General features: G+C 46.4%; 1 protein-coding gene across 1 annotated transcript in view; it reads right to left on the bottom strand.

The window, feature by feature from the left end:
- Positions 1–18,597, bottom strand: part of USP12 (ubiquitin specific peptidase 12) — a 129,428-nt gene extending 110,831 nt beyond the window's left edge. The window contains exon 1 of the mRNA XM_075334631.1: positions 18,475–18,597. Within this exon, the coding sequence (XP_075190746.1) occupies positions 18,475–18,522 (48 nt within the window). The 5' untranslated portion in view covers positions 18,523–18,597. The remainder of the gene's footprint in view (positions 1–18,474) is intronic.
- Positions 18,598–25,505: the final 6,908 nt, after the last annotated feature.

Raw genomic sequence — 25,505 nt, 5'->3', positions numbered from 1 at the left:
TCAGCACAGGAACATTTTTCATAAACACATCCAATTGTGAAACTTATTTTTATTCCAAGATCTATTGATTAAAATGAACTTTAAAAATTAACTTTGTTTGTGGGAAAACTCCTTTAAGACACTTTCTCCAAACAATCATGGTAGAATTATTGTACACAGTTTTAAAGGGAACATTTTTTTTTTTTATTATTATTATTATACACCTCCAATTGTGGAAATTATTACTATTAAAAGATCTATTGATTAAAATAAAACTTTAAAATTAACTTTGTTAGTGGAGAAACCCCTTTAAAGAGAGTTTACGGTATACCAGTTTGTGAAGGGCTGACTGCTGGTTTCAATAACTATCTGGCAAAGAGTGAATAGAAAAAAGTGGGCTCAGCACTGATATAAAAATATATAAAAAAAAACTATTTATTGGAATCCGGTTAAAACATAGTCTGGGAACACGTTGTACACAATGAAGAGCAGGAAAAACTTTACACGTTTCGGACAGGCTAATAATTTAAAACCAAAAAGTGTCCTTAGTCATAAGCTACCTGCAGAGCGGCCAGAAAGAGAATATATCCATGCTGCAGGAGAGGGGTGTTCCCTATCCAGCTGTAACTGAATGCAATCAAGGTTCAAATCCAAAAGCAGAGTTAATAGACATAAAAGGTAACAATTCTAATACAGGTCCCAAAAAAAAGAAAAAAAAAAAAAAGAAATGCACTTTAAGGCTACTTTCACACATCCGGTTTGAGCCGTGCGGCTCAATCCGGCTGTGAAGCCTATGCAACGGATGCGGTGAAAACACCGCATCCTTTGCATAAGTTTTTTACATGCGGCCGGTCCGGTTTTTGCCGCTTGCGGCATGCTACTGAGCATGCGCAGTGGCAAAAACCGCATGCTCAAAAGCGCCGGATGCGGCGCGATGCGGTTTTTTTTTGCTGGAGCAAAAAACGTTGCAGGGAACGTTCCATCCGGCCGCCGCATCGGCTAAATCTGCCGCATGCGGCAAAAACCGGACCGAACGCAAGCCCATGCGGCACAATGCGGCACTAATTAAAGTCTATGCAGGAAAAACGCAACCGGCAGCAAAAAAAACCGGTTGCGGTTTTCCTGCAAAGTGCCGGATTGTGCCGCACTGCAAAAGCCGGAGGTGTGAAAGTAGCCTTAATGAAAAAAAAAAAAAAAAAAAGACATCATGTAATCTATGTCGCAATGTTAATCAGATAAGGGGAATGAGGGGAGGGGGGGGGGGGGGGGAGTATGTCAGACAGTGCAATTCACAAACTTTACTTGCCTATATTTCAGAAACTATACATCCGATCTCACAACTAAAAGGTATGTATAGAATCAGCATGATAGTGCCAGTATAACACTGGCTTTAGTTTATACAGTCATATGAAAAAGTTTGGGCACCCCTATTAAGGTTAACCTTTTTTCTTTATAACAATTTGGGTTTTTGCAACAGCTATTTCAGTATCATATCTAATAACTGATGGACTGAGTAATATTTCTGGATTGAAATGAGGTTTATTGTACTAACAGAAAATGTGCAATCCGCATTTAAACAAAATTTGACCAGTGCAAAAGTATGGGCACCTCAACATAAAAGTGACATTAATATTTTGTAGATCCTCCTTTTGCAAAAATAACAGCCTCTAGTTGCTTCCTGTAGCTTTTAATGAGTTCCTGGATGAAGGTAGATTTGACCATTCCTGTTTACAAAACAATTCCAGTTCAGTTAAGTTTGATGGTCGCCGAGCATGGACAACACACTTCACATCATCCCACAGATGTTCAATGATATTCAGGTCTGGGGACTGGGATGGCCATTCCAGAACATTGTAATTGTTCCTCTGCATGAATGCCTGAGTAGATTTGGAGCGCTGTTTTGGATCATTGTCTTGCTGAAATATCCATCCCCTGCGTAACTTCAACTTCGTCACTTATTCTTGCACATTATTGTCAAGAATCTGCTGATACCGAGTTGAATCCATGCGACCCTCAACTTTAACAAGATTCCCGATGTCGGCATTGGCCACACAGCCCCAAAGCATGATGGAACCTCCACCAAATTTTACTGTAGGTAGCAAGTGCTTTTCTTGGAATGCCGTGTTTTTTTGCCTCCATGCATAACGCCTTTTTGTATGACTAAACAACTTAATCTTTGTTTAATCAGTCCACAGGACCTTCGTCCAAAATGTAACTGGCTTGTCCAAATGTGCTTTTGCATACCTCAGGCGACTCTGTTTGTGGCGTGCTTGCAGAAACGGCTTCTTTAGCATCACTCTCCCATACAGCTTCTCCTTGTGCAAAGTGCGCTGTATTGTTGACCAATGCACATTGACACCATCTGCAGCAAGATGATGCTGCAGGTCTTTGGAGGTGGTCTCTGGATTGTCATTGACTGTTCTCACCATTCTTCTTCTCTGCCTTTCTGATATTTTTCTTGGCCTGCCACTTCTGGGCGTAACAAGAACTGTACCTGTGTTCTTCCATTTCCTTACTATGTTCCTCACAGTGGAAACTGACAGTTTAAATCTCTGAGACAACTTTTTGTATCCTTCCCCTGAACAACTATGTTGAATAATCTTTGTTTTCAGATCATTTGAGAGTTGTTTTGAGGAGCCCATGATGCCACTCTTCATAGGAGATTCAAATAGGAGAACAACTTGCAAGTGGCCACCTTAAATACCTTTTCTCATGATTGGATACACCTGCCTATGAAGGTCAAAGCTCAATGGAGGTTACAAAACCAATTTAGGGCTTTTGTAAGTCAGTAAAAAGTAGTTAGGAGTGTTCAAATCAAGAAATTGATAAGGGTGCCCATACTTTTGCACCAGTCAAATTTTGTTTAAATGCGGATTGCACATTTTCTGTTAGTACAATAAACCTCATTTCAATCCAGAAATATTACTCAGTCCATCAGTTATTAGATATATGAAACTGAAATAGCTGTTGCAAAAACCCAAATTGTTATAAAGAAAAAAGGTTAACCTTAATAGGGGTGCCCAAACTTTTTCATATGACTGTACATGAAAATCCTGGTGGTTGGTCTTCTTTAAGCAAATTAAAAATAAAATAAATAAATAATTCTAACCCCCTATATGAGTCACACCAACGTGAAAGATATGAAAAGGTCATTTTTGTTATTTTTATCCTCTAAAAGGGAAAAAAAGAGGCATTGCAAAGAGTTAAATGAAGGTGAATAACCGGAGCATAACCTGGCATTGTAGGGAGGTGAAGCCCGCAGCGCTGGTAAGTTTCCACTGTAGGTTTTCTCCCCAGAGAACTCAATAGTGTGTAAAATCACCGCTGTGACGATCTATTACGCAGAGGATTTTCTGACTGGAGTCATCTGGGTGAACACTAAAAGCAGGAAAAAACCCGGTGATTGAGAACTAATGAGAGATCCTCAGCTTCAGGGAAGGACAGGTTGTGACACCTGAGGACGGAAGCCAAAAAACACACAAGGGATGGGGCGAGCATTGCAACACCAGCAACCTTTGTGCTGCTCGTCCCCCGGAGTCATGTCACACAGGTCACATGAATATAAAGTGTATATATACACACGATAACAAGATTATTTATGTATATATAATATAAAAATTATATATAAATATATTTTATATCATATATACACATACACATACATATATATATATACACACACACACACAGTCTGATTTTATACGTGTCATGTGACAGTATATACATTAAAGGGTACGTGGCCAAAATCAGGTTTTACAGTGTCCCAAACACTGCGTTGTGCAGTACAAGCATAGTGGATGGGATTTATAGAAATCCCGTGCCCACTGTACTTGTTTTACCGCAGCGAAAACGGTGTGGCTTCCCGAGCCGCAGCATGTTAATGCTGTGGAGATGCAAACGTTCTCCGTAGAGAGAACACAGAGACCGCAGCGCACTGAACCCAGATCATGGGCACGGGCAGCTGCGGTCTCCTGCGGATGAGACTCGCGGCCCCGTAGGTCAGGACCCATTCGTCCAGGACTCCATGGATACTGATCATGCCTTAAAAATACAAACAAAGAAATGGTTACCACTGACACGCTGACAAACACTGGTGAAAATAGGTGCATACAAAAGAAAATCACTGACATATGAATGAGCCTCGACTCTTAGCTGTCTTTTTCTTTGCTCCTGACATCTGATTTATGACCACAGACCACATCAAAGTTAAATGTGCAGGGAAACAGACTGCAAAAGGCACACTCATTTTTAAGATAGGGCACCTGTCACCTGGTTTTCCCCCATATAAAGTAGTGCCAGCTTCTTTCAGCCCTGTTAGAGAATACTGTATACAAGTCCCCATGCCCCACTGCATAACGCAAAAAAGACCTTTTATTATACTCACCTAAGGTGCGGTCCAATGGGAGTCAAGGGTATTGATCCTTCGCCTCCTCTCTCCTTGCAATCGTCGTCTTTCTTCCCTGCTTCGTGGGGATGACGCGTTCTAAAAACATCCACAGTTTCCTCCATCGCCCGCCTGCACACATGCACTTCAATACTTTACACTGCCCTTGGCAGGACATAGTGTAGTGCGCATGCGTCGGGATTTTTGGCCTTTCCCTGCACATTACAGTACTTTACAATGCCCCAGGCAGGACAGAAACAGGTGCACCTGCGCAGGAGTGCGATGGAAAACACTGCATGGATGATGTAGGACGAGTCATCCATACAAAGCAAGGGAGGATGGCGATCACAAGAAGAGGAGGCGAAGAATCGAGACCAAAAGATGCCAATTAGACTGGACCGCCCTATGGGTGAGTGTAATAAAAAAGGTCTTTTTTGCATATGAAAAAGTAACTTGCGTGAATATGCCTAGAGAGTGAAATAGTATTATTGAACACGCCCCTATCACGTGACAAAAGGGACGTCATCCCTGGAAGTAGCCCATACAGTCTAGCACTACCCTGAGCACAGTGTGACCGCTGGTGAGGTTTGCGCGCTCACGAGATTATGGGCGGGTACTTGCTGATAACAATCACAGCCCCGCCCATAATCACTTGCCTGCGCACACGTCACCAGCGGTCACACTGCTCAGTCCCGTGAGACTGGCACTGGGCATGCGCGGGGATGGCTGGAGCAGTGGGCGGTGAATCAGCTATGGAAAGGAGCGATGGGGGCGGCATACAGGACCAGGAGGCAGAATAACGGACGCCAGAGAGCCCGCCCCCGTGTCACATTTACAGTATCTGAATACAAAAAGGTACCACTTTATAAAGTCTTTATTTTGGTCTCACAGGGGGCACAATAATAACAGGGACCTTTCTAGAATCAGCCCAGGAGCTGCAGAGGGGGAAGCTTTTAGGTTTTGGGCGAAATTTCTGCTGACAGGTGCCCTTTAAAAGGAAGGCTGAATGGATAAATGTACAGAGACATTCTTGATAAAAATCTGCTGCCATCTACCAGGATGATGAAGATGAACCGAGGGTGGACATTTCAGCAAGACAATGATCCCACACAGCCAAGGAGACTCCCAGAGAAAGAAAATAAAACTGCTACAATTGCCGAGCCGATCACCGGAGCCGAGTCCAATAGAAAATTTATGGAAGGATCTAAAGCTCAGAGTTAATAGAAGGAGCCCACGAGACCTTCAGGATCTGAAGAGTGTTTGGGCGGCGTCACACGGGACGATTTATCGTGTGATCGCACCCGCCCCTGTTTGTTCATCACGGGCAATTCATTGCCCGTGGCGCACAAAGTCGTTTACCCCCGTCACACGTACTTACCTCCCGAACGACCTCGATGTGGGCGACGAACATCCTCTTCCTGAAGGGGGAGGGACGTTCTGCGTCACAGCGACGTCACACAGCGGCCGCCCAATAGAAGCGGAGGGGCGGAGATGAGCGGGATGTAACACCCCGCCCACCTCCTTCCTTCCTCGTTGCTGGAGGACGCAGGTAAGATGTGTTCGTCGTTCCCGGGGTGTCACACGGAGCGATATGTGCTGCTTCGGGAACGACGAACAACCGGCGCGCAGAAGGAGGAACGACATTATGAAAATGAACGACGAGTCAACGAGCAACGATAAGGTGAGTATTTTTGCTCGATCACAGTCGTTCGGAGCTGTCACACGCTACGATATGTCTAACGATGCCGGATGTGCGTCACGGAATCTGTGAACCAGACGACATATCCCCCGATATACCGTAGCGTGTGACGCCGGCCTTAGTGTGGAAGATTGGTCAAAATCAATTCTGAGCAAAGCATGAGACTAGTTTGTTCATAAAAGGATCCATCATCTCGTACAAAGACTTTTGTAGGAAGTATTTAAGGGATCCTGTCACCAGATTTTGGCCTTCTAAACCACAAGTAGCACCTTAAGGCTATGTGCCCACGCTGCGGATTTTGCGCGGATTTTGCCGCGGATTTCCCGAAAATCTGCAGCAGCGGCACTTCCAAGCCATTTCAATGGCATTTTGGAAATGCTGTGTCCATGCTGCGGATTTTTCCGCTGCGGATTTGCCGCGGATTTTGATCCGGAAAAATCTGCAGCATGTCAATTGTTTGGTGCAGATTTGGTGCGGATTTTTGGTTTTGAATGGGGGAAAAAAAAAAAAAAAAAAAAAAAATCCACATCAAAATCCGCGGCAAATCCGCTGTAAATCCGCGGCAAATCCACGGGTGCGGATTTGCCGCGAAAGTCGCGGATTTTCAGGCAGAAAAATCCGCAGGTACATTCTACCGTGGACACATAGCCTAAGGAGCACCTTTGCTGCATGCCGTGAAGATGCATATTACCTCCTGGTCCCTTTCCTCTGTAGCCCCAAAAAGTACCTACGGTATATAAAATCTCTCACCCTGTATGTAAATTGTACGGTCCAATGGGCGTTCTATCTGCGCCTACTGTCCCTCCTTTCATCGTCCTCCTGTGCTGATTGATGCCTTGAACGCCATCCATTTAGGCAGGCAAAATATCCATATTTTCAGCTCGCGCAGGCACACTTTGTTTTGCCCTGTCACGGGCAGAGCCGAAAACAGGTGCGCCTGCGAACCGGCGAGTTCTCAGCGCAGGCGTGATATTTTCTCGCACCTGCGCAGAGAACATGCCAGTTCGTCCAGGCGAACCTATGTAGTTGGCTCTGCCCACAATAGGGCAGAGCGAAGTGCACCTGTGTGAGCTGGAAATATGTCTGTGCAGGTGCGAGATTTTGCCCATCTAAGGCCTTGTGCACACTAGACGGAATTTCCTGCGGATTTGCTGCAGAAAATGTTCATAACATCTCTGCAGTGATTCACCAGCAAATCCTATGGTAAAAAAAAAAAAAAAAAATGCTGTGCGCACTTGGCGGATTTTGACATCTGCATGTTTTGCTGCGGATTCCCGCAGCAAAAACAATTGCATGTCACTTCTTTTCCGCAGGTAGCTGCGGGACTGGCTACCGGAGGAATCTCCAGTAATGCCAGGCCTGGCCGCGGTTACCTGCACTGAACTCCGGAGCTCCCATGAGTGCAGCGTAGACTAAACTGCGAGCGCCGAGTGATTGATTCTGCTGCACTCCGGAGATCAGCCCGGCCTGAACTAAAGGGCAATCGCCAGGAAAACAATCACTCGGCGCTCGCAGTTTAGTCTAGGCTGCACTCCGGAGCTCAGGTGAGAGCTCCGGAGTTCAGTGCAGGTAACCGCAGCCAGGCCTGGTATTACTGGAAATTCCTCCGGTAGCCAGTCCGACGCTGACTGCGGCATTTCCGCACCAAACCCACATCCAAATCCGTCGTAAAACGCAACAAACCGTATGCGGATTTGGATGCGGATTTCAGTGCGGTATTTTTGACGCCGGTGCGGAATTCTTACTGAGCCTCCGGAATTTTCTTAAGAAAATTCCTTTTTCTAGTGCGCACAGGGCCTAATGGCGTCAAGCACAGGAGGAGGGCGGAAGGAAGTACAGATTAGGATGCCCATTGGACCGGACAATTTACATAAAGGGCGGAAGATTTTATAACGGTCTACAGGTGGGGTCTACAGGTGGGGTCAGGGGGGGTAACGTGTACCTCTATAGAATGCAGCACAGGCGCTGCTTAAGGTACTAGTTTTAGTTAAGAAGGCCAAAATCTGGTGACAGGATCCCTTTAAATAAATCTTAGTAATAGTCTTCAATACTTGTTCCATTACATATACTGTAATTTATGGGCATCTATGGTTTGATTTCTTTACCTGTGGGGGAGGGGGAAAGTCCCCAAAAGATGGAAAACCCCTTTAAGCTACAGAAAGAAAAATCAGGGGGCAAAATACATGTTCTAAGGGCTCATTCAGACATCCTTTTTCACATATGAGTGCCATTTGTGGTTTTCACTGATCGCACTGGACCTGCAGCACTTGTACCTGTGATAAGCTATAGGGTACCTGTGATAATCTAAGGGGCCATTCACATGTGTGATATTTCACAGACCATGCAGTCTTGGGGAGGGGGGGGGGGGAAATCAAAGACATATCCAATTTTAATTTGAGTGTCCGATCAAAAAAAAAAAAAAAAATACGAAAATGCTAGTCTGTGGGTTTTGGAAAAAATAAAAATGGATACTGAAGTGTTAGCAGGAAAAATGCTGCATTAAATACGCATATTTTTGCTGTCTTTTTGTTTTCATTCTTTTAAAATAGGTGAAAACACAGCACAAACAATACAAGAATGGACTGCTTCAAAATCAGCAAAGAATAAAAATGCAACATTTGCACGAGACTTCAGAAATCCTTCATTTTGCTGGTCCAGTATAATGCGTGAAAAACGCATCATATGAACATACCCCAAGCGCCACAACAGCCCTCCCCGACTGTAGGCTTACAATGGATAATTTCTAGTTGTAAAAATTGGATCTGAAAAATTTTTTAGGCACCGACATCATCCAACATTATAAAAGTGGCAAGAAATTATTAAAGGGGATGTTCCATCACAGACGAGCTCATTCAGATCGATAAAGCACGTAAGTGTCTGCGAGGGGAAGTGGTCGTCAGCCGGAGGTTGGACATATTCTACTGCCTATTAATCATTCAGGTGAGCGCCTGCCCCTGACAAGCATTAGGCTGTATTCACACATTATAGCTTGTAGGGATTTGTTAAAAATGCATGAAAAACTGAACGCCGGCTTTGTGCTTCTGTTTTGCTTCAGCTGTTTTTAACTCATCCATTGCAGTGAGTCAATGGGTATAAAAATAAAAAATAAAAAAAGATTCAGACTATTCAAACCTTCAGATTTTACTAAACAGATGAGAAAAAGTGATGAAACGCAGAAGACAATAGAAAAATGGCCGAAACACGAAACTGACTTGTTTGGATGCAGACTTTGGGCTATACGTTACCCACCATAGACATTTATAATCCATCTGCTGGGTAACGGGCACAAACTTCTACTAATTGGGAGTCCAACCATAGAGACCCCCCATCTACTGAATGAACGATTCCATAACTCCCGTAGACTTGACCAGATAGCGCCACAAATGTAACCCTCCATCAGCCTCCACCAGGTTGTTGCAGAGAAGCATCAGGGGTCCTGCCTCTTCTGAAAAGTAGGGGGTCCAAGAGTAGGAATCACCAACAGTCAAACATTAAAGGAGGTTGTTCATTACTTTTACATTGATGGCTTATCCTTAGGACAGGTCATCAATGTCTAATCTGTCGGGGTCAGACACCCAGTACAGATGCCGATCAGCTGTTCTTGGTGCCGGTGGCAGCAGGAGGCAGGAAATGCTCGGTTACGGAGCTTCCTCGTCTTCTGATAGCGGCCACTGCCGGGTACTGCAGATCCGCCACTATCAGAAGACGAGGCAGGCCCGGAACTGAGCATTGCTAACGCCGTGACTGAACAGCTGAACGGAGGGGGGTTCAGGGTGTCAGACAACAGCCGATCAGACATTGGTGACCCATCCTAAGGACAGGCCATCAGTGCCAGAGCAGTGGCCAACCCTTTTAAGGCATCTCACGTGTCATGAGCGAGCACTCCCATGCTCGGGTGCTCGAAACGATCAGTTGGACGCTTGGACGAGTACCTGAGAATAACGGAAGTCAATGGGAATCTCAAACATTTTTCTGGAAGATCTTCCCAAAAAATGGCAGAGTCTCCCATGGCCTTCCCTTATACTCAGTACTGGAGCCCGTCCGAGTGTTCGACTGATCATTTCGAGTCTTGAGCACCTGAGCATGAGAGTGCTCGCTCATCACTAATAAAGCCCTATAGTGGAATGGCTCCTTAGAGTATATAGGAGCTATGCATGGCAGGCTTTACAGATGCAGTTGGAAAGGATTCTCGGCTGGCCGAGCCTGGATCAAGGGTATGAGATATGCAGAATCCAACTAGATGCAAGTGAATTGAGCGCAGCTGCACCCCACTACTCCGATTCTGGTGGGGAGTATTCATATCTCATACTAGCAGCCACAGGACCGCCATTCCTGGCTCTGACAACGGCGAATCCTCACAGTGCGTGCGATGGAAGGATTCCCAAGTCTGCAGTCACATGGAGGGATACAGAGTGCTGCACACTTATGGATTTACACCGGGCAACCCCTTTAAGCAATGAAAATGCATGCAATTTTTTTTTGCAAAACCCTTAGAAAGACTCCTTTTCTGCCTTCCAAATCACTTCCATTGTATAACACAGAGCATCGTCCTAGTGGGAAAACCCTGAAGAACAGACAAAAGATGTAATGTGTTAGACAGCAAGTCCTTTTTCCATAAAAATGAATGTGAAAAATCTAAGTTATGTTAAATAAAAAAAAATGTATGTATGTATATATATATATATATATATATATATATATATATATATATATATATATATATATATATATATATATATATATATATATATATATATATATATATATATATATATATATTTTTTTTTTTTATTATTATAAAATTTGTTTGTTTTCTTGTTTTTTCTTTTTCTTTTTAAAACTCCATTATTATGAGCAGAGCGGCTCAAAAAAATGGCAGAAAAAGCCATGAAGACTTACCGCAGAGAAAGAACCTGCTGCTGTGGATTTGAAGGTGGAAATTGTGATTCACTCCATTGGCGATATCTGCAGAACGTCAATGTCAAATCAACAGCGACGATTAATTAACTCTGTGGATATTTTCTGCAGCTTATGCACATTTCTTAAAATCTCACATACAGCTCAGGTATTGGGATGTGGTACTGTCTATCCCCCAAAAAAATAAAAATCTGCAATTGCGTTGAACACAGCATGGCTCCCAGAGGCTGCATTAACCTTCTTCATAATCTCCTGTCCATGATCTCCTGTCCATGCTAATCAAGCTAATGAGGGTAGTGATAGATGGGGGGTGGGCCCCGCCCCCGCCCCCTGCACACCCGCTGGAAAGCGGGCCCCGCCCCCTGCACACCCGCTGGAAAGCGGGCCCCGCCCCCTGCACACCCGCTGGAAAGCGGGCCCCGCCCCCTGCACACCCGCTGGAAAGCGGGCCCCGCCCCCTGCACACCCGCTGGAAAGCGGGCCCCGCCCCCTGCACACCCGCTGGAAAGCGGGCCCCGCCCCCTGCACACCCGCTGGAAAGCGGGCCCCGCCCCCTGCACACCTGCAGACTAAATTTGCATAAAGTTTACTTTCTCAGTTCTGAATTTGCCTATTTTTCACAAATGTGACCATTCTACATTCGGGAAGTGTCTCAGATATTCCCTGCTGTATTCAGCTCAGAGGATCTCCTGCATTAGGAACATGGCTGCAGACAGACACGTGGCCTGTAGTGGTTCTATTCACTGACAGCGCAGAGGTCTTGACGTTTGGGAAGAACTGAAGTACAAGGTATATCAGAAAGTTTTCTTATGTAGTAATTAAGCTATAACTGAAAACCTCAAAAATGTAGCAGCTGGAGACAAGTGTAGACCACCCACAGACACCACTGACCACATCCTATTACCAGAACACGGGTCCACAGCCGACGCACAGAGGATTACATATGATGGGATGGAGTCTCCAAAGCCCTGTAATGCAAATGCGACTGATACTGAGCGAACCCGAAACCAGGAGCGAGTAGAAGAATTCCTATTGTCAATGATGAAGTCAGGAGTGGAGGGAAACAATCATGGTGGACATCTCAGCATCACCATGAACTGTCTATATAGTAAGACCTGTCAATGGTTTTGTGCCATTTTTATGGCAAGAAATTGTACACCGTTTAGAGATTAGGTCAAAAGGCGGCTTATTAGTGGCAAATCGGAGAGTGGTCAGACAGACTCGATAACCCCCAGGGCATACAGTCCTGGCAAATCTGACACGGACAACTGCACAGCGTAGATGCCAAGGCGGGCGTACGACGCAGCGCAGATATCGGGCACAGATCCTATAAGTCACAGCGGTCACAAGTAATAGTGCAAAACCCAGCATCTCGCCCGCCCGGCACAGCTCCATCCCGATGTCACATAGGGCAGGAGTGCATGCCACACAATAAGGAGGGCAGTTCATTCACAAACATGGCACACATGGGCGCAGTACTGATTACACAAGAACGATCGTTGTGATCACAATCACGTCTTTTTGGCACAAGTTGCATCCAGTCCTGTCCATTTCTTGGATTAAGGCGATGTGCGCACGTTGCGTTTTTTCCCGTGGAAACACTGCGTTTTGAACTGCAGCGTAACTGCATGCGTTCAGCTTCCCCAGCAAAGTCTATGAGAAAGCCGAAAGAAATCAATGCACACGTTGCATTTGTAAACGCAGCGTTTTGGATGCCCAAAATCACTGCAGAAAAAAAGCAGCATGTCACTTCTTTTGTGCGTTGTAGCTGCGTTATCCACCCATTGAAATCAATGATGTGGGTCAGAACGCAACCAAAATGCACTTCGACTGCATTTTTGTTGCGTTCCTCATGCTTTAAACGCAGGCCTTTTCAGTCTCTGTCAATGTCGGTCAATCTCTGTCTGTGGATGTCGGTGAATCTCCCTCTGTCGGTCTCTTTCTCTGTCGGTTGGTCGCTCTGTCTCTCTCTCTGTCAATGGGTCTCTCTCTCTGTCCGTCGGTCGGTCTCTCCCCCTCTCTCATACTCACTGATCCCCGGCGCAGCGCTGCACGGCGTTCACACAGCTCCGGCGGCTTTTCCTCTTTTGAAAATGCTAGCCGCTCATTATTCAATCTCGTATTCCCTGCTTTCCCCGCCCACCGGTGCCTATGATTGGTTGCAGTCAGACACGCCCCCACGCTGAGTGACAGCTGTCTCACTGCAACCAATCACAGCCGCAGGTGGGCGGGTCTATAGCGTGCAGTAAAATAAATAATTTTAAAAAAAAAACAGCGTGCGGTCCCCCCCAATTTTGATAACAGCCAAGATAAAGCCACACGGCTGATGGCTGGTATTCTCAGGATGGGGAGCTCCCCAGCCTAACAATATCAGCCAGCAGCCACCCAGAATTGCCGCACCCATGAGATGTGACAGTCCCGGGACTCTACCAGGCTCATCCTGAATTCCCCTGGTGCGGTCGCAATCGGGGTAATAAGTAGTTAATGGCAGCCCATAGCTGCCACTAAGTCCTAGGTTAATCATGACAGGCGTCTCCCCGAGATACCTTCCATAATTAAGGCTAAGTTCACACATCCTGTGTTTTCAATCCGTCAGGTCCGTCAGCAACGGATCAGTCATTTTCAAGATGTCAACTGATGCAACTGATGTGTTTTTCACAGGATTCCTTTCACAGGAATCCTGTGAAAAAACGGATCAGTTGCGTCCGTTACATCCGCTGTGCGTCCGTTTTTTGACGGATCAGTCATGATCCGTCTGTGTTTGGGACAGCCCAGTGGGCGTGCCAAGCATGCTGGGCATGCTCAGTAGAGCATGACGGAATCCTGCGCTGGATTCCGTTGTAAGACGGATTACGACGGAATCCAGCACCATAGACATGCATTACAAGCTTGACGGATGGCGACGGATTCCTGCGCGGCGCGTTAATTTTGACGGCCCGAAAAACGTTACATTCTGCGTTGCTCCCCGCTCGGCGGTCAGTCAAAAACGACGGACCGCGACGCAGCGGATGCAACGCAGGGTCATCAGTCGCAATCCGTCACTAATAGAAGTCTATGGGGAAATACAGGATTCCTGCAAAATATTTTGCAGGATTCCGTAATTCCTCAAGGCTACGGATTGTGACTGATGCAAAACACAGGATGTGTGAACTTAGCCTAACCTGTAAGTGAAAGTAAATAAACACATACACCCGAAAAAAATCCTTTATTTGGAATAAAAGACAAAAAAAAAAACAAAAAAAAAACAACAACACCCTCGTTTACCACTTTATGAAGCCCCGAAAACCCCTCTAGGTCCGACGTAACCCACGGAGGTCGTGCGTCGCTTCCAGCTCTGCTACATGAAGCTGACAGGAGCGGCAGTAGTACACCGCCGCCCCTGTGAGCTCCACGCAGCAACTGAAGTGAATCGCGCTGTCAGCGGGGACATCACTGAGGTAATGCCGGGGTGTGTGCGGGGATGCCGGCGGTAATGTCAAGGTGTGTTCGGGGATATAATATTATATTAATAATAATAATAATAATAATAATCATTTATATAGCGCTATTAATTCCACAGCGCTATACATACATTGGCAACACTGTCCCCATTGGGGCTCACAATCTAGAGTCCCTATCTGTATGTCTTTGGAGTGTGGGAGGAAACTGGAGAACCCGGAGGAAACCCACGTAAACATGGGGAGAACATACAAACTCCTGCAGATGTTGTCCTTGGTGGGATTTGAACCCAGGACCCCAGCGCTGCAAGACTGCAATGCTAACCACTGAGCCACCGTGCCGCCAGTCAGTCAGTGTTGTCATGTTTGACAGTGCGGTGGTCCCACTCAGCTCCGCTGAAAGTCTATGGGAATGCTGAAGAGCAGAGTGGGACCGCACTGTCAAAAATGTGCGTTCTGGAAGCATCCAGAACGCATGAATCCAGCAGGAATTCTGCAGTAACAATGCGTCTCAGAACGCAGCTTTTCGGCTGCCTTCTGAGACACACATGCAGCTGCGGAATAGAACGCAACATGCGCACATAGCCTTACAAGTGTCTCCAAAGTTGAGTGTCATCAAACAAATCTGAAATAGGGAATTATTCAACTTTCTCCAAATCCAAAAATCCACACGTACATAAAAAAAAAAAAAAAAATCTGCTGCATAATATGCAGAGGTTACATGTCGCAGTTTTTCCCAGATTTTACCCAATTACAAAAGTGGAATCTGGGCCGACAATCTGCCCAAAGGAGACGGAGCAATCTCGGATTCCTCACAGTTTAACATCCGTTCTAATTTGCTACTGTGCCTAATTTTTGCCAAAAAAAAAATATCCAGATTGAAAACCCCACTGTGCATCCGCTCCATGTGAACGCACTCACTCAGACGCCCATTTTTATGGCTGGAACGCACACCCATTATAGCTTGTTGGGCCGGTCAGAGGTTTGGTTTTTTTTGTTTGTTTTTTGCATTTTTCCAAGATAATTTAAAAAAAAAAAAAAAAAAAAAAAAAAAAAATCAATGGAAAAAAGGGAGACATTTCTGATTTTCATCTGTCTCTTGACTCAAACTTGACCAAATAAAACACATCACAGAAAAAAAAAAATAAAAAAAAAAACCTGACCGCACAGGAATGCTGTGTGTGATTCATACAAGTGCTTTACATTTTGTTTTTTCTAAAAAAAAATTGAATCTAAAAAAAAAAAAACAAAAAAACAGGCCTAAGAGCTTGTGCACACACAGCATTTTTGCAGCAATTTTTGTATGCATATGAGAGGTTGCTTTTTACCAGTACAAGCTCAGAGATCTCAGATCGCCTGCACATTTGCTTTTTCCTGACTAAATGCTCCGAAATGCAGCAAAAGAAAAGCAGTGACGTGTGAACAGAGAACAGCAGAAATCTCCTTGAAAGACTCCTGAAGAAGCGTTTCCTGATGCTGTGGCCACTAGAAACTGTCCAAATCCACCTCCATGTGCACAATGTTTACACTGCAGAATGTATCGGGGACAAAACCCGCGTCTAATCCAGTCCCAAACTCTCCTTTCTACTAAGTATTTAAAGAATCTTCCAGGTGGAAGCTACCGACAGAAATCAGCTGTGTTCTTGGACAGTGGCAATGAGGCTCACCGGTCCCGCTAGCCGCTCCACGGTCACACTAGCCGCTCCGGGCTGCAGGCTCACCGGTCACGCTAGCCGCTCCACGGTCACACTAGCCGCTCCGGGCTGCAGGCTCACCGGTCACGCTAGCCGCTCCGGGCTGCAGGCTCACCGGTCACGCTAGCCGCTCCACGGTCACGCTAGCCGCTCCGGGCTGCAGGCTCACCGGTCACGCTAGCCGCTCCGGGCTGCAGGCTCACCGGTCACGCTAGCCGCTCCGGGCTGCAGGCTCACCGGTCACGCTAGCCGCTCCGGGCTGCAGGCTCACCGGTCACGCTAGCCGCTCCGGGCTGCAGGCTCACCGGTCACGCTAGCCGCTCCGGGCTGCAGGCTCACCGGTCACGCTAGCCGCTCCGGGCTGCAGGCTCACCGGTCACGCTAGCCGCTCCACGGTCACACTAGCCGCTCCGGGCTGCAGGCTCACCGGTCACGCTAGCCGCTCCACGGTCACACTAGCCGCTCCGGGCTGCAGGCTCACCGGTCACACTAGCCGCTCCGGGCTGCAGGCTCACCGGTCACGCTAGCCGCTCCACGGTCACACTAGCCGCTCCGGGCTGCAGGCTCACCGGTCACACTAGCCGCTCCGGGCTGCAGGCTCACCGGTCATAGTAGCCGCTCCACGGTCACACTAGCCGCTCCGGGCTGCAGGCTCACCGGTCACACTAGCCGCTCCGGGCTGCAGGCTCACCGGTCATAGTAGCCGCTCCACGGTCACACTAGCCGCTCCGGGCTGCAGGCTCACCGGTCACGCTAGCCGCTCCACGGTCACACTAGCCGCTCCGGGCTGCAGGCTCACCGGTCACGCTAGCCGCTCCGGGCTGCAGGCTCACCGGTCACGCTAGCCGCTCCGGGCTGCAGGCTCACCGGTCACGCTAGCCGCTCCGGGCTGCAGGCTCACCGGTCACGCTAGCCGCTCCGGGCTGCAGGCTCACCGGTCACGCTAGCCGCTCCGGGCTGCAGGCTCACCGGTCACGCTAGCCGCTCCGGGCTGCAGGCTCACCGGTCACGCTAGCCGCTCCGGGCTGCAGGCTCACCGGTCACGCTAGCCGCTCCGGGCTGCAGGCTCACCGGTCACGCTAGCCGCTCCGGGCTGCAGGCTCACCGGTCACGCTAGCCGCTCCGGGCTGCAGGCTCACCGGTCACGCTAGCCGCTCCGGGCTGCAGGCTCACCGGTCACGCTAGCCGCTCCGGGCTGCAGGCTCACCGGTCACGCTAGCCGCTCCGGGCTGCAGGCTCACCGGTCACGCTAGCCGCTCCGGGCTGCAGGCTCACCGGTCACGCTAGCCGCTCCGGGCTGCAGGCTCACCGGTCACGCTAGCCGCTCCGGGCTGCAGGCTCACCGGTCACGCTAGCCGCTCCGGGCTGCAGGCTCACCGGTCACGCTAGCCGCTCCGGGCTGCAGGCTCACCGGTCACGCTAGCCGCTCCGGGCTGCAGGCTCACCGGTCACGCTAGCCGCTCCGGGCTGCAGGCTCACCGGTCACGCTAGCCGCTCCGGGCTGCAGGCTCACCGGTCACGCTAGCCGCTCCGGGCTGCAGGCTCACCGGTCACGCTAGCCGCTCCGGGCTGCAGGCTCACCGGTCACGCTAGCCGCTCCGGGCTGCAGGCTCACCGGTCACGCTAGCCGCTCCGGGCTGCAGGCTCACCGGTCACGCTAGCCGCTCCGGGCTGCAGGCTCACCGGTCACGCTAGCCGCTCCGGGCTGCAGGCTCACCGGTCACGCTAGCCGCTCCGGGCTGCCGGCTCACCGGTCACGCTAGCCGCTCCGGGCTGCCGGCTCACCGGTCACGCTAGCCGCTCCGGGCTGCAGGCTCACCGGTCACGCTAGCCGCTCCGGGCTGCAGGCTCACCGGTCACGCTAGCCGCTCCGGGCTGCAGGCTCACCGGTCACACTAGCCGCTCCGGGCTGCAGGCTCACCGGTCACACTAGCCGCTCCGGGCTGCAGGCTCACCGGTCATAGTAGCCGCTTCGGGTTGCAGGCGATGAGCAGATGTCAGGGCCCAGATGTGCAGGATGACTGCACCTGACAGATGAGGACATGTGAAGGGCGTGGGGCCAGGACACCACAGTCTGCTGCACCTGCACCGGGCACCACCACCCCCGTGTGCACAGCTGTGTCCCGGCACCTGCCGCTCCCACCTGTGTGCTGGGCCAGGGCTGCCAGCTGCGGGCGCAGTGCAGGAGACTGACAAACTTCCCCTGCGCCCAGCCCGGCAGCCACAGGCCGCACTGCATCCCCGGCCTCTCGTACTGCCCCACACCGCAGAGCAGGCGCCCCGGCCCGCAGCAGCGCGCAGAGAGCTCCCGGCCCTGCGCCCCTGCACACCGGCCCTCCCCGCGCAGCCGCCCCGGGCACCTACCATGGTACAGATAGAAGCGATCCTGGAGACTGTCATTAGGATTTCCATCCGCCCGGCGCCATCTTCACCCTTATCACCGCCAGCAGACAGGCCGGAGCCGCGCGCTCCCGATACCCGCGTGCACGAGCATCCAGGGCGCAGCCCCGACAGCCGGGAGAGAGGGAGGGAAGGGAAGGCACGGGTGTAATACACGGGGTGTAATACAGGGAGGTGTAATACAGGGGATATAATACAGGGGATATAATACAGAGGATATACTACAGAGGGGATGTAATACAGGGAGGTGTAATACAGGGGATATAATACAGGGGGTGTAATACAGGGATATAATACAGGGGATATAATACAGAGGGGATGTAATACAGAGGGGATGTAATACAGGGAGGTGTAATACAGAGGAGATGTAATACAGGGGGTGTAATACAGGGATATAATACAGAGGGGGTGTAATACAGGGATATAATACAGAGGGGATGTAATACAGGGGGTGTAATAAGTACAGGGGGTGTAATACAGGGGATATAATACAGGGGATGTAATACAGGGGATATAATACAGAGGGGATGTAATACAGGGGGTGTAATAAGTACAGGGGGTGTAATACAGGGGATATAATACAGAGGGGATGTAATACAGGGGGTGTAATAAGTACAGGGGGTGTAATACAGGGGATATAATACAGGGGGTGTAATACGTACAGGAGATATAATACTGGATGGTGTAATACGGGCGGGGTGTAATAAAGGGGGTATAATTCAGGGGATATAATACAGGGAGGTATAATACAGAGAGTGAATACAGGGATATAATACAGGGATAGGAAACAGGGGGTTTAGTACAGATGGTGTAATACAGGGATGTTCACAGGCTGGACTAGGATGGTGAAAGACCACCAGTTACAATGACTCTGGGGGGCACTGGTCAGCTACATACAAGCCTTCCATTCTTCTCACTCACAGTCTCCTGCTCTATGCTTTTATATAATAATAATAAACATAACAATAATAGTATAAGATTGCTAACTGACCGATATAGACGCTGCATTTGTCTGTACATAGAAAACCAAATGTATTGGGCCTGTGAGCCTGACTTCCATACCAGGAAAGATCTTTGAACAAATTATTAAATAACATTTATGCAAGTACCACCTGGATGAGAATGAAGTGATTAACCAGAGCCAGCATGAGTTTGTAACTAATAAGTCATGTCAGTCTAACTTAATTTCCTTCTATGACAAAATCACTGACTGGGTGGATCAGGGAAATGCAGTAGATTTAGTATATCTTGACTTCAGCAAATTATTTGACAAAGTATCTCATACAATCCTTATTGAAAAAATGACCAAGTGTGGAATGGACAAGGCAACTGTTAGATGGATTTGTAACTGGCTTAGTGATCTGAGTCAAAGAGTGGTCATAAATGGCTGCACATCCAGTTGGCAGACTGTCTCAAGTGGGGTACCACAGGGCTCTGTCCTGGGCCCCGTGTTGTTCAACATCTTTATCAATGATTTAGATGAAGGAATAAGGGTAAACTGATTAAATTTGCTGATGACAGAAAGCTAGGAGGAATAGCTAATACTGGAGAAGAGAGAGAGTGAATTCAACAAGATCTAAACAAGCTGGAACAATGGGCAGTAACTAATAGAATGGTTTTTAACAGAGAGAAATGCAAAGTCATACATCTTGGCAAGAATAATGAAAAGAGCATATACAGCATGGGAGGAATAGAGCTATCCAACAGCATGTGTGAAAAACACTTAGGTATACTAATAGATCACAGACTGAACATGAGTCAACCGTGTGACGCAGCAGCAAAATAGGCAAACACCATTCTAGGATGTATTAACAGAAGAATACAGTCTAGATCACGTGAAGTCATTAGCCCCCTTTACTCCTCTTTGGTCAGACCTTATCTGGAATATTGTGTCCAGTTCTGGGCACCATATTTTAAAAAAAGACATCAACAAACTGGAGCAAGTTCAGAGAAGAGTGACCAGAATGGTGACTGGACTGCAAACCAGGTCCTATGAGGAACAGTTACAGGATTTAGGATTGTTTAGCTTGCAAAAGAGAAGACTGAGAGGAGACCTGATGGCGGTCTACAAATATCTTAAAGGCCGTCACACTGTAGAGGGATCAGGTTTATTCTCATTTTCACAAGGAAAGACTAGAAGCAATAGGATGAAACTGATGGGGAGGAGACACAGATTCGATATTAGATATAACTTTTTGATAGTGAGGGTGATCAACGAGTGGAACAGGCTGCCATGATAGGTGGTGAGTTCTCCTTCAATGGAAGTCTTTAAAAAGAGGTTGGACGGACATCTGTCTGGGATAATTTAGTGAATCCTGCTTTGAGCAGGGGGTTGGACTAGATCACCCAGGAGGTCCATTCCTACTCTAATATTCTATGATTCTATGATTCTAACTACTGTTCATGTTGGTGGGTATGTGACTTATTTCTACCCAGGGGCCTACCGGGAAATTCACATGTTCTCCAGTGGGCCAGTCCGAGCCTAGGTGTGTAATGCAGTGGTAATGTGTGTAATACAGAGGCAATATGCGTGTAATATAGAGGTGTTCGTGTGTAATACAGGGGTAATGTGTTTAATACAGAGGTAATATCTGTATAATACAGGGGTGTCCACGTGTAATACAGAGGTAATATCTGTATAATACAAAGGTAATATGTGTGATACAGAGGCAATATGTGTGTAATACAGAAGTGTCCACGTGTAATACAGGGGTAATATGTGTAATACAGAAGTAATATGTGTAATACAGGGGTGTCAATGTGTAATACAGAGGCAATATGTGTGTAATACAGGAGTGTCCACGTGTAATACACGGGTAATATGTGTAATACAGAAGTAATATGTGTGTAATACAGGGATGTCAATGTGTAATACAGAGGCAATATGTGTGTAATACAGGAGTGTCCACGTGTAATACAGGGGTAATATGTGTAATACAGAAGTAATATGTGTGTAATACAGGGGTGTCAATGTGTAATACAGAGGCAATATGTGTGTAATACAGGAGTGTCCACGTGTAATACAGGGGTAATATGTGTAATACAGAAGTAATATGTGTGTAATACAGGGGTGTCAATGTGTAATACAAAGGTAATATGTGTGTAATACAGGCGTGTCCACGTATAATACAGGGGTTATATGTGTGTAGTACAGGGGTGTCCACGTGTAATACGAAGGTAATATGTGTATAGTACAGGAGTGTCCATGTGTAATAGAGAAGTAAAATGTGTGTAATACAGGGTTAATATCTGTGTAATACAGGGGTAATATGTGTACTACAGGGGTAATATGTGTGATGCAAGAGTAATACAGGGGTAATATCTGTGTAATACAGGGGTAATATGTGTAATACAGGGGTAATATGTGTAATACAGGGGTAATATGTGTGATGCAAGAGTAAAATGTGTGTAATACAGGGGTGTCCATTTGTAATACAGAAGTAAAATTTGTGTAATACAGGGGTGTTCATGTGTAGTACAGGGGTAATATGTGTGTATTATAGGTATCCATGTGTAATGCAGGGGTAATATTCTGTTTCTTTGAAAATAAGCCCTAGTAGGATTTTGGGGTCTTTTTTGTTGAATGCTTAAAATATAAGTCCTACTCCCAAAATAAACCCCAGTTGCGGGTCCATAAGGAAGTGCCCAAGCAGCTAACAAAGTTAAAGAATACAGCAGGACTCTTCATCATAGAAAGCAAAGACCCCCACAAGAAAGTAGATGTGCCCCCCAACAATGGAAAAAAAAAAAAATCGCACCCAGGAGACCACAAACAATTACAGTTAGCAAGTGCCAATGGTGGATGGGCTCTCACACTGAGATCTGCATCGCTCTCAGGGTTCCTCACCGTTCCAGTTGCATTGCACTGCACCTCTGACAAACAGATCAGGTACCAGTATCATTCCACGTGAGTGATACTGCTTCCAATCACCAGGGGCAGCAAACTGCTGCAGAATGCAGGGGATCCTGACCTAGACGCAGATTTGTATGTGAGAGCCCATTCATTTCCCAACTCTTAATTGTTTGGGGTCTGGTAAGTGCGATTCTTTTTTCTGCTTTCTTTTGGGGGTAAACTTAGCAGTACATAGAGAATAATAAATTTAAGCCTGTAATTTAAACCTTTGTAAATATGGTATGTACCCGCCACTATAGGACTGGTCCTGCCCCATGAGAATAGCAGATCAGATAAGAAAATGTGCGTCTGACCCAGTAATAGGATCAGCACAAAATGTTGATGTTCCAGAATGTGATGACAGGATTAGATTTGAATAAATGTGGATTACTGATCACTGGAAAATATAAGACATTCCCTGAAAATAAGCCCTGGCGCATCTTTCGGAGCAAAAAAATTAAAAATAAATAATTTAAGACCCTGTCTTATTTTCAAGGAAACACAGTGTGTGTAAGACGGGGTAATATCTGTGTAACTCAGGTGTCCATGCGTAATACAGAGATAATATGTGTGTAATACAGAGGTGTCCATGTGTAATAGAAGGGTGATATGTGTATAATAAAGAGGTGTCCAGGTGCAGTACAAGGGTAATATGTGTGTAATACAGAGGTCTCGATGTGTAATACGTGTGTAATATAAGAATATGTGTAATACAGGGGTAATATGTGTGTAATAAAGAAGTGTTCATGTGTATTAGAAGGTAATATGTGTATAATAAAGATGTGTCCAGGTGTAGTACAGGGGTAATATGTGCGTAATATAAGAGTAATATGTGTAATACAGGGGTAATATGTGTGTAATACGGAGAAATCCATGTGTAATACAGTTTGTACATGTGCAATATAAGGGTGATATGTATGTAATACAGGGATGTCTGTGTGTAATACAGGGTTAATATATGTATCATACAGGGGTGTCTGTGTGTAATACAGGGTTAATATGTGTGTAATCCAGGGGTGTCCATGTATAATATAAGAGTAATCTGTGTAATACAGTGGTGATATGTGTGTAATACAGGAGTGTCCGAGTGTAATGCAGGGTTAATATGTGTGTAGTACAGGGGTGTTCTTTTGTATTACAGGGGTACTATGTGTAATACAGAGGTGTCCATGTGTAATACAGGGGTAATATGTGTAATGCCGAGGTGTCCATGTGTAATACAGAGGTAATATGTGTAATACAGAGGTGTCCATGTATAATAAAGGTGTCTATGTGTAATAGAAGGGTGATATGTGTATAATAAAGAGGTGTCCAGGTGCAGTACAAGGGTAATATGTGTGTAATACAGAGGTCTCGATGTGTAATACGTGTGTAATATAAGAATATGTGTAATACAGGGGTAATATGTGTGTAATAAAGAAGTGTTCATGTGTATTAGAAGGTAATATGTGTATAATAAAGATGTGTCCAGGTGTAGTACAGGGGTAATATGTGCGTAATATAAGAGTAATATGTGTAATACAGGGGTAATATGTGTGTAATACGGAGAAATCCATGTGTAATACAGTTTGTACATGTGCAATATAAGGGTGATATGTATGTAATACAGGGATGTCTGTGTGTAATACAGGGTTAATATATGTATCATACAGGGGTGTCTGTGTGTAATACAGGGTTAATATGTGTGTAATCCAGGGGTGTCCATGTATAATATAAGAGTAATCTGTGTAATACAGTGGTGATATGTGTGTAATACAGGAGTGTCCGAGTGTAATGCAGGGTTAATATTTGTGTAGTACAGGGGTGTTCTTTTGTATTACAGGGGTACTATGTGTAATACAGAGGTGTCCATGTGTAATACAGGGGTAATATGTGTAATGCCGAGGTGTCCATGTGTAATACAGAGGTAATATGTGTAATACAGAGGTGTCCATGTATAATAAAGGTGTCTATGTGTAATACAGGGGTAATATGTGTAATACAGGGGTAATACAGAGCTGTCCATGTGTAATACAGGGGTAATATGTGTAATACAGAGGTGTCCATGTGTAATAAAGGTGTCTGTGTAATACAGGGGTAATATGTGTAATACAGGGGTAATACAGAGCTGTCCATGTGTAATACAGGGGTAATATGTGTAATACAGTGGTAATACAGAGCTGTCCCTGTGTAATACAGGGGTAATATGTGTAATACAGTGGTAATACAGAGCTGTCCCTGTGTAATACAGGGGTAATATGTGTAATACAGTGGTAATACAGAGCTGTCCCTGTGTAATACAGGGGTAATATGTGTACTACAGTGGTAATACAGAGCTGTCCCTGTGTAATACAGGGGTAATATGTGTAATACAGGGGTAATACAGAGGTGTCCACTTATAATACAGGGGTAATATGTGTAATACAGGGGTAATACAGAGCTGTCCATGTGTAATACAGGGGTAATATGTGTAATACAGAGGTGTCCATGTGTAATAAAGGTGGCTATGTGTAATACAGGGGTAATATGTGTAATACAGGGGTAATACAGAGCTGTCCATGTGTAATACAGGGGTAATATGTGTAATACAGTGGTAATACAGAGCTGTCCCTGTGTAATACAGGGGTAATATGTGTAATACAGTGGTAATACAGAGCTGTCCCTGTGTAATACAGGGGTAATATGTGTAATACAGTGGTAATACAGAGCTGTCCCTGTGTAATACAGGGGTAATATGTGTAATACAGGGGTAATACAGAGCTGTCCATGTGTAATACAGGGGTAATATGTGTAATACAGGGGTAATACAGAGCTGTCCCTGTGTAATACAGGGGTAATATGTGTAATACAGTGGTAATACAGAGCTGTCCCTGTGTAATACAGGGGTAATATGTGTAATACAGGGGTAATACAGAGCTGTCCATGTGTAATACAGGGGTAATATGTGTAATACAGTGGTAATACAGAGCTGTCCCTGTGTAATACAGGGGTAATATGTGTACTACAGTGGTAATACAGAGCTGTCCCTGTGTAATACAGGGGTAATATGTGTAATACAGTGGTAATACAGAGCTGTCCCTGTGTAATACAGGGGTAATATGTGTAATACAGGGGTAATACAGAG

Source organism: Anomaloglossus baeobatrachus, chromosome 2 (assembly GCF_048569485.1).
Source record: "Anomaloglossus baeobatrachus isolate aAnoBae1 chromosome 2, aAnoBae1.hap1, whole genome shotgun sequence".
Lineage (NCBI taxonomy): Eukaryota > Metazoa > Chordata > Amphibia > Anura > Aromobatidae > Anomaloglossus > Anomaloglossus baeobatrachus.
This window is presented reverse-complemented; position numbering and strand designations above follow the sequence as displayed.